The following is a 10,217-nucleotide window of genomic DNA, read 5'->3' as shown; positions in this document are numbered from 1 at the left end:
CCGTTAAACTTCACATTGTGTGACCCTTTTTTTTTTTTTTTTTTTGAGAAAAAAAAACATGAAAATTATCACCAGTTACTTTGCCAAGTAACTAATTAGTCTTACATTCAGGTAACTGAGCTACTAACACAATTAATTTTCCGGAGAAGTAATTTGTAACTGTAATTAATTACTTTTTTAAAGTAAGATTAACAACACTGGTTACAACGTTGTAAAAAAGCAGGTTGAAGAGCCTGGTAGAATTTAAGTTCTCAATATCCACTGCACTGAATTAGGAAATGAAGGTGCAGTTAAGCCTGTCGCGATAAGCAATAAGTCCATTTATCGCACGGTAAATAAAAATGAGGGCGGTCATTTCTACGGCTGCATTTTATCACCATGTGCGTACATACATTTTTGCATGTGTGTACACGTGCGTCTTGATGGCATATGAGACTCTCGTTTCATTTCACAGATGTTTATTGGTCATCAATACGCCGTAGAATTAAAGTTCAGACATACAAAAGAAGGAAACACATCTATATTAAACACTGTAAAATTTTAGCATTGCTACATCGAGGCTAATGGAGAAAAAAGGCAAAGTACTAAGCACTTTAGCCTGCTATAAAACATTGGCAGTCTTCTCCAAAACGCAAACTTGCGGTTAAAAGCATACGCGGGGATTAAGGGTGGGGCCGGGGGTCATAGCCCCTCCTGGTGGCCGAAAATGCCATTACATATAATTGGTATTCCTAAATATGAATTTAAAATTAAGACTTTGCCAGTAAAATGGTGTCTATAAAAGTTGTAAAACAATGAAACTAGAGATGCACAATAATATCGGTCACCGATAATTATCGGCCGATAAAGGCAATTATGACGTCACACAGATAATCCAGATAAAACGAAATTCAACCGATAATGCAATCCGATAATTATATACTTGATTTAGCCTCCAAATGTGCGCAATCAACAGTTTTGTCCAATTATGCTAGTTTTAAGGAGGTGTTTTTGCAGTGTAGTAATGTGATATGTTAGGAATGGCTTACTTTTTAAGTCATTTTTGTAACTTGGGTGTTTACTCTCTAAGTAATTGTTGCCAAAAGCTTACCATTACACAATGTCATTACCATTGTTTAGATGTTGAAATTTACTACTTGTTCACATTTGATGTGGAAAAAAATAGCACTAAATTACATTTTTGCACAGTAACATTTGATCTTTATATACTTTAACATTTTACATACATATTTGAATAGAATTATCGGCGTGACATTATCGGTTATCAGGTGGAAGGGGCAGGACATTATCGGTTATCGATATCGGTTGAGAAATGTATTATCGTGCATCACTAAATAAAACAAACAACAAAAATGACTGAAATGAACAAAAAAAAAATTTTTTTTAGAATGGGTCAAAACTATTTTTAGAACAGATCATGTACTAGCATCTTTCCTATATAAGAATTTAAAATTACGACTTTGCCGGTAAAATGTTGTCTATAAAAGTTGTAAAACAATAAAACAACAAAAATGAATGAAATGAAACCAAAAACATTTTTTTAAAATGGGTAAAATTATTTTTAGAACAGATCATTTTACAAGCACCTTAGAGACGGTCATTTGCTTTGTTTAGCCAAAACCACCTGAGGACAAAATTGGCAAGATGGATATGATTTTTTTTAAACCTAAGCTTTCAAAAGCAACAACTACTACTGAGCGAGAACCAAGGATTGAAGATGTGGACCATGAAATGCCGGAAATCACCGCCAAAATGGTGAGCAGAGTTTCAGTTTGCCCCACTAAAGACGTTAATTGTACAACAGAGCCACCACCGGGTGTACCATACTCAATGGATGACGATCTCGGACAAAGCAAAGCTCTCCTAAGCAGCTAAAAAATAAAAAGGGAAACAATAAAAACGCTTATTTTCAATGTATTATTATAAATATTCCTGACTGGAATATTCAGTCAAAAAGGATGCGGCGTCTAGTTCTGCACTAGGTAAGACAGAAAAACGCGCCCCATTCCACAAAAGTCAAACTCTGTTAAAAGGTGACACTTCAAACATAAAAAAATCAGTCGTTAAAAACAAATTGCCAATGAAAAAAAAGAAAAAAAAATCTATTATTGACACGACATGCATGGCGAAAAGAAAACTGCACTTCTTTTACGGAGTGTAAATCTTACAGTTAGCGGCTTAGCGAACGTACTTCTAGTGTACATTTCAAAATAAAAGCATCTCATGCTCAACATAAATAACGATTTCTGGAGTTAATCACACATACTTCAGATTCTACACTAAGAATAGCTTTAAAATGACATCCTTTATGAAAAACCTGATTGGCAATGAATAATTTTGCTTCAATTTAGCTAACGTGCACTTAACAGAACAAGATGACCGTCATTTTGGATCAAATACTGTATAAAGACTTTTGATGGACTAGTTAGCCGAGAAAAAAATGGCATTGGGTTTCTCATCTATTTCATATTTTGCACTTAGCTAGCTTTCAAATGACTTTTTATGCATTGTGTGTGTGTTTTTTTTAATATTTGTTATTTTTAATATAGTTTGTAATTATTTAAAGGGTATTAAAACACTAAGGGGCAGTGAGCTATCAATAGAACGGTTATGTGGCAAGATAACAAAGATTACTAAAGTTAACCAAAAAAATAAATCGCATTCATGAGCAATTATCGAAAATAGATAAAAAATTACGAACATTTCCGAAAGTATTCTGGAAACAGCCGAATGGGGCGGAGACATCATAACAAGGAAACGAAAGGCTGAGGCAGGTGCAATCGCTGTTTATCGACGAGAGAGTTGCGTTCGTGTTTTATCAAAAAATCGCTAAAATGGTTCAAACCTGTCATGCTATGTGGTCTACAAATAGCCATTCGTCGCAATGTAGTACCCATGAGTTCCCGAACGCGAGAAAAAGAGCTGGACTACGCAGACAATGAGTAAAGTTCGTCCGTGCTAAGAGGGCTAATTTTGCAGACCCAGCCTCCGGCACGGTTTTGTGTGGTGCACATTTTACACCTGAAAGCTATTCAAACTATGGACAAATGAAATCAGGTTTTGCTAAGAAATTGCTGATGAAAGCAGCCACCATAGACGCGCAGCCACCTAAATGTCCCGAGATATCAAGAAAGACGACGACTGGCTCTGATGAGACCACCCCAGGCTAACCAAAGGAGCGAAGCTGCCAAGCTCAAAATGGCCAGAGTGAGTACTCTTTTATAATAAAAACATATCACACATTGGATATAGGACTGGACACATGTATAAATTATCGCTTGTAAAATATATAGAACAAATCCTCAAATTCCATTCATATTTGTGTCTGTTGGCAGAGCGAAAACCTATGATAGCACAATAAATGATAATTATTCTATACATTACATTATTTTGCGTTCACGGTGTATCAGCTTCCCTAAAAGAAATGCAAAACAAACCATTCGGTGTTTCCCACACGATGTTACCTGTGTTTCATCAGTGTGATTGCTCCTCTCAATGATCTTTTCATTAGGCTGCATTGGCTTTCGTTTGGGCTCAAATTGATAACCCAAAACACCAAAGAAAGGTTCATAACTCTCCTCGTCACCATTAGAAGAATGTTTGTTACGTCGGATTCGTCGCTGCAACTGGAAACAAAATTGTCTGCTATCATCGCCGCCATTCAGTACTAAGCACTGAGCCGGTTGTTTCCTAGTTGTGACGTCACGCACACAATATGCTAGATTTCCGGGATCTCGTGGGCGGGTCCTTTTAGCTTGACAGTCGATCCAAATTTCTATCATTTTCTTGGTGTTGCGATGTGTGTACTTACACGAAGTGGCATGAAATGAATCCAAAAGGCATCCGTTTATGGATAAATGATGGAATATTAGCATTTCCCCAGGTGTTGTCATACCCTTTAAGAATAACAATTTATTGCATTGGAATGGATGATTTAAAAGATGTATTGTCAATACATTAGTGGTTGAATTGGTTTAAAAAAATTGACAATAATATCGCGTATCGGCAATAATTTTATGAGACAATATATCGCCTACTAATTTTTTTTATCGCGACAGGCCTAGGTGCAGTAAATCAAAGATTATGGAGACAAGGTGTGAAATAGAGAGTAACCACAGCACACGCCATGTTGGGTGACACTGACCGGCGCCAGAAGGTCCCCAGCGTAACGTTTGACTGGGGTGGCTTTACGGCGGTACGTGCCTTCCTGCCCACCTGCCTGCTGCCGCTTCCTGCTGTCCTTCTCTCTAATGCGCATCAGCTGCACTCTTTTTTGACGCCGACTTAAAACCACTAAAAGGGAGAGAAACTGTTAGAGCGGCTTGGTCAGGCAATCGTCATCATGCTTTCAATGCTCACCATCCGTGTGGGAGAAGCTGCCATCCGTCAATTTCCACTGGATTAGGACTCCCATGATGCTGAGGGCGGGCCAGATACCGAGAATGACCCAGCTGTACCAGCAAAGAGGCGGGCCGGGCGAGAGGCGCAGGCATCCGTATGCGTATGTGGCCAAAGCCAGCATCTCCACAAAGTAGTCGGCGCACACAGTCATGATGGCGGCACCGAACACCGCCGTGGAGAGGACGGTGAAGAGTTTTTGCCACTGCAGTGTCAGCACGGCGAACAACATGCCCGAGCCCAACAGCGCACCCAGAGGCACCCACACCGTGGTGGGTGCGTAGAACTGCTGCGTGAGCAGCAGGGCGGCCAGAGCCAAGAGGAGGCCCAGCAAGAGGCCCGTCATGAAAAGTCCGACGCTGCGCACTAACATGGTCACCAGGCCGCACAGCAAGCCGATGCCCAGTCCGATTCCGGCGCTGGCCTCCACGCTGAGTTGGGTGTCCAGCACGTGCTCCTTGTGACACAGCAGGAAGATGATGATGGAGCCAAACATCAGACCTGACAGGAACATGACCGCTTTGAAACAGCGGTAACCTACGAGAGGATGCGCAAGACAAGATGAGGGACTTGTTGATAATAAAAACATCACTGCTAAGAAGTAAGTTTTGATCGCTGCTGAAGCTTTAGGGATGTCCGGATTGCGTTTTTTTTTTCATCCGAGTCAGGTCACCTGATTTTGACTCCTGGTCCGATACCGAAATTATCATGTTTTTTCCATTTGAACTTAAGTTCCAAGCATGTTACAGTACTATACTGTTTACAGTACTTCCTCCGGAGTATTATACAGGTAGTCCTCGGGTTACAACAAACCCGAATTACGCGATTTTGACTTTACGACGCCTGTGTCTCATCGTTTTTTGTTGTTGTTGTTGTTGTTGTTGTTGTTTTTTTAAAACAGGGATCCCCAAACTTTTTCCTGTGAGGGCCACATATCTTTTCCCTTCTCTGATGAGGGGCGGGTCAGTTTGTAACAGAAAAAGTGACGATTGCAGGAGTGCCTAAATGTAAAAATGTATTGTTTTTCAGAAAGCCACAGTCAAATAACCCTTTCTGGATTCTTCACGGAACAAAAGTAAATGATATGATATATCATATCATATATCATATCATGAATTGATATGACATTGAAATTTCTTAGATATCATGATAAGATATGATAATAACACTATTAATCAAATAGATAATAACCAAATAACCCTCTCTGGGTTCTTCACAGAAAAAAGCCAGGAAATAAATAATACTATTGAAAAAAATAAATTAAAAATGTTTTTAAAATGGTTAAGGGGGCCGGACCAAATGTGGAGGTTAGCCTTATCCGGCCCGCGGGCCATAGTTTGGGGACCCCTGTTTTAAAATGTTGACTTTTGTTTTGTAATGCTTGCTTTTATTTTGGTGCAGGAAGTGTAGAACTGGAAGCGAGCGCATTTACACTGTAAATGGGCACGTCTGTAAATTTTACAGACGCACCCGCCCAACTCGCACACACAGAGCAGCCGAGTGACAGAGGTGACAGCCTGCGTGCACATTTGTTGCCTGTGAAATATCCAGACGCGATTGCTGTATATAACCCCTTTTGTACCGTTTATTGTGGGCTTTCAATTGTGGTCAAATACTTGGGGCGAGTTTATGTGATTGTTTTTGATGATGTGGGGACGCTAACTGATTCATATGAATCGTTTGTAATTGCTGCATCAGCAGCAACTTGAAAACACAAATTTGAATCGTTGTTATTGAAGATGAGACTGATTTAATTTCATTTTATTTTAGTTTCATTCAGCCAGTGTTTATGTCATGAGCAGCTGAATGAAGTCAGCAAACCACACGGACGTCTGACAGTCATTTCGGGAGATAAGCTCATTGTCTAGCTAGGACTTAGCTAGACATGACGTATAATACATGTTTTGGATAGTTTTTTTTTTTTTTTTTTTTTTTTAACAGGGTGTTTTGGGGCATTTAAAGGGTTAATCCAGACTTACGCGGAAATCCGGGTTCCATCGCCAGCACAGGAAAGAAACTCGTTTGTAAACTGGGGACTACCTGTATGTATTTTTTTTTAAATTAAAAACCAGAATCCTTTTCCCCCAAATCCGATCCTCTGAAAAACGGCTCGATCGGCCTGATTTCTGATCATGTGATTGGATCGGGGACATCCCTACTCTGGAGATAGAAAAAATAAGACCTAGTATGAATGACTTTCATGTGAAAGATGGTTGCTCAAATAATCTAAATAATGCAAATCACAAATTTCTTATAACTATGATAACCGAGAATATACATGTTTGAACACAGAAAAGTACTATGCTTGTGGGCACCGCCCTTGCGTGACAAACGTGGCATGAGTACAGCACATAAATGCTGATACAGTCCGAACAGGTAAAAAGGAGCTAAGAAAATAGCCACTGACTCTTTATAGTTTCTGTACATATGCAATATGCTTCTGTCTTTCTCCATCTGAGACTGAAGCTACGTTCCAATTGCCCTGAAGTGCCCTGCATTGGACAGTAGAGGATATACGACCAGGTTTAGATCCGCTTGGAGCAGTTCAAAGGGAACTGCACAGGTTGTAAGGAATAACTGAACAACTGTTTTTTACGTCGCCGGAAGTTGCAGAGCATAATTCCCCATAATGCAATGCTGTGTCAGTGTGGAGAGGTAAGAATTACGTCATACAAAGCCCATGTTTCTCAAGTTTAATTAACAAGAATATTTAGGATATTTTGTGGGGTTGCAACTAATGATAAATTTTATAATTGATTAATTGGATAAATACCTTTTTCAATTATCCTCACAATTTAAATTGAAGTTGTTTTAGGCATGTTGTAAGTAACAATGAAGACAAAATGGATGACTTTTCCTTAAAACAAAAAATAAATAAAATTATTACAGCTTCCTGACTTAACTGTAGTCTAAAACTTATTTTAAGTACATAAAACTTGTTCAAGTTTTTAATAAATGCTCTGAATACAAAACATAAAAAGAATTTCTCAGTACACAAATTAGACTAAACTGTTCATTTAAATAAATAAAAAGTGCTGCTGATTGACTTTTTTTTCTTGTTGGCAAAGCACTGATTAAATTGTGTCAATGACTCATTTATTTTCTTTAAACAAACTAGACAACAAAACAGAATAGAGGGAGGCAGACTAATGAATCAGTTTTCTTTATCAACGACTTGTTCATAAATACAATCCAAATCAAATTTCAAACCAAACTCTCTTGTATGTCAATTTACTGCTTGAATGTGAGTTTGTTTTGAAAACAGACTCTAGCCTGTTATATGAATGGGTTTATACAGTGGGGAGAACAAGTATTTGATACACAGTCAATGGGAAAACCCATTGGCAGTGTATCAAATACTTGTTCTCCCCACTGTATGTGTGGTTTCTTTATAAAAAGAAATGAGACAAATTCACTATTTAACAATAACTCAAATGCTAATATGCTTCACCAAAACACAATACAAAAGTCATTTATGCTAGCATTTTGTTTGTCCCTTTAACATTAAAGCTTTAACTTTGACAGCAAGTATACATATTCTGGAGGTTTTAATTGATCTGGGTCATCATATCTATTGGCCAATCGATTCCCTAAATTGAATCGTGGCAGACTTTGTAATATCGACAAATATTGTATTATTGTCCAAAGCATTGATATATCACTTTGTCATGAAATTGGTGATTAACACCATTAGTGTTCTGATCATTAAAAATATAATCATCAATTATATTTGTACATATTATATACAGTGGTACCTCTACATACAAAGATAGTTCATTACAGGACCGTGTTCGTGAGTTGAAATAGTCGTATGTTGAGCAGGATTTTTGAATAAGAATACATTATAATTCCATTAATTCTTCCACAGCCCAAAACCTACATCCTACCAACCTAAATCCTTAATAAATACTGCTGGAACTATTATAGCAAAACTAATAAATTATTAATAAAAAAACAATAATAAAAGTAATAATAATAATTATAATTCCTGTAATAATGTAAAGAATCGGGTTCTAATGTGGCGGACATGTTTTGTGTGCTGTACCTGAACGCACCGCATCACTGAAGTGACAGAGAGAGGGAGAGGTGCGGTTGAGAGTTTACTTTCTCTTTTAATGTTTTGTTGAGAACACAGTCATGAGTCAACTGCCGTGGACAGTAGGCTTGTTGTGTTGCACAAGTTTTGAAATAAATGAGAAAAACCCGACAGTTTCTTAGGCGATGTTACCTCAATAATAATTGTCACCTTAACTTATAAAGACTAGCGAACGGAGGTCGGAGGAGGACCGTGGAGATCGTCGACATTCTACGGCTGTATTGTTGAGCCCGTTCACGGATGCACATCCCACGATCATATTTTTCTATCATTTCCATCTTCATTTCAATGGCAAGCGTCACCTTTTTTCCTTGTTTTAACACCTGCACTAACTTTCTTGGAACCTGTGTTGATTTCTCTCACAAGAAAAACGGCCGTGTGTCCATCTGCGGCGCTGTCATGGTGTTGTATTTTAGGCATATCGTCGGATACAAAAATAAATTGCGAGTCAAATTTTACGTCAGATGTCGAAAAGATGGTGTGTCGAAGCGATCGAATGTCGAGGTACCACTGTATTCATTAACTCTTTGTCTGCCATTGACAGCAATAGAAGTACAATCTACATTAATTGAGAAGAGCTGGCAGGAATTATTCGATCAATCAAAATTGATTGGATATCTATTGTTGTTACTCCATGTTTGACATTTTTTTTTTTTTAGAGATTCTTCTTTTACGACTGAATACAATAACACATACTCTGTAGATAGTATATAGTGGGGCAAATAAGTATTTAGTCAACCACTAATTGTGCAAGTTCTCCCACTTGAAAATATTAGAGAGGCCTGTAATTGTCAACATGGGTAAACCTCAACTCTGAGAGACAGAATGTGGAAAAAAAAAAAACCGAAAATCACATTGTTTGATTTTTAAAGAATTTATTTGCAAATCATGGTGGAAAATAAGTATTTGGTCAATACCAAAAGTTCATCTCAATACTTTTTTATGTACCCTTTGTTGGCAATAACGGAGGCCAAACGTTTTCTGTAACTCTTCACAAGCTTTTCACACACTGTTGCTGGTATTTTGGCCCATTCCTCCATGCAGATCTCCTCTAGAGCAATGATGTTTAGTGGCTGTCGTTGGGCAACCGCAGATTTTCTATGGGGTTGAGACCTGGAGACTGGCTAAGCCACTCCAGTACCTTGAAATGCTTCTTACGAAGCCACTCCTTTGTTGCCCTGGCTGTGTGTTTGGGATCATTGTGATGCTGAAAGACCCAGCCACATCTCATTTTCAATGCCCTTGCTGATGGAAGGAGATTTTCACTCAAAATCTCTCGATACATGGCCCCATTCATTCTTTCCTTTACACAGATCAGTTGTCCTGGTCCCTTTGCAGAAAAACAGCCCCAAAGCATGATGTTTCCACCCCTATGCTTCACAGTGGGTATGGTGCAATTCAGTATTCTTTTTCCTCCAGACAAGAGAACCTGTGTTTCTACCAAAAAGTTCTATTTTGGTTTCTTCTGACCATAACACATTCTCCCAGTCCTCTTTTGGATCATCCAAATGCTCTCTAGCGAACCGCAGACGGGCCTGGACGTGTACTTTCTTCAGCAGGGGGACACGTCTGCCAGTGCAGGATTTGAGTCCCTGGCGGCGCATTGTGTTACTGATAGTAGCCTTTGTTACTGTGGTCCCAGCTCTCTGTAGGTCATTCACTACGTCCCCCCGTGTGGTTCTGGGATTTTTGCTCCCTGTTCTTGTTATCATTTTGACGCCAC

The 10,217-nt window shown here is 38.8% G+C and overlaps 1 protein-coding gene across 4 annotated transcripts in view; it reads right to left on the bottom strand.

Annotated features, from left to right (window-relative positions):
• The window catches only part of LOC130921482 (transmembrane protein 198-like), a 46,784-nt gene that overhangs the window by 6,753 nt on the left and 29,814 nt on the right, over positions 1-10,217 (bottom strand). For 2 of the 4 annotated variants that reach the window (XM_057845442.1, XM_057845443.1), the window contains exons 3-4: positions 4,360-4,935; positions 4,145-4,293 (exon numbers count right to left, since the gene is read on the bottom strand). In XM_057845442.1, the coding sequence (XP_057701425.1) occupies positions 4,145-4,293; positions 4,360-4,935 (725 nt within the window). The remainder of the gene's footprint in view (positions 1-4,144; positions 4,294-4,359; positions 4,936-10,217) is intronic. The other 2 variants (XM_057845444.1, XM_057845446.1) reach the window with 2 other exon arrangements.

This window comes from Corythoichthys intestinalis, chromosome 9 (genome assembly GCF_030265065.1).
Source record: "Corythoichthys intestinalis isolate RoL2023-P3 chromosome 9, ASM3026506v1, whole genome shotgun sequence".
Classification (NCBI taxonomy): Eukaryota; Metazoa; Chordata; class Actinopteri; order Syngnathiformes; family Syngnathidae; genus Corythoichthys; species Corythoichthys intestinalis.
Note: the sequence above shows the minus strand (reverse complement) of the source record. Positions and strands in the feature narration are given on the sequence as shown.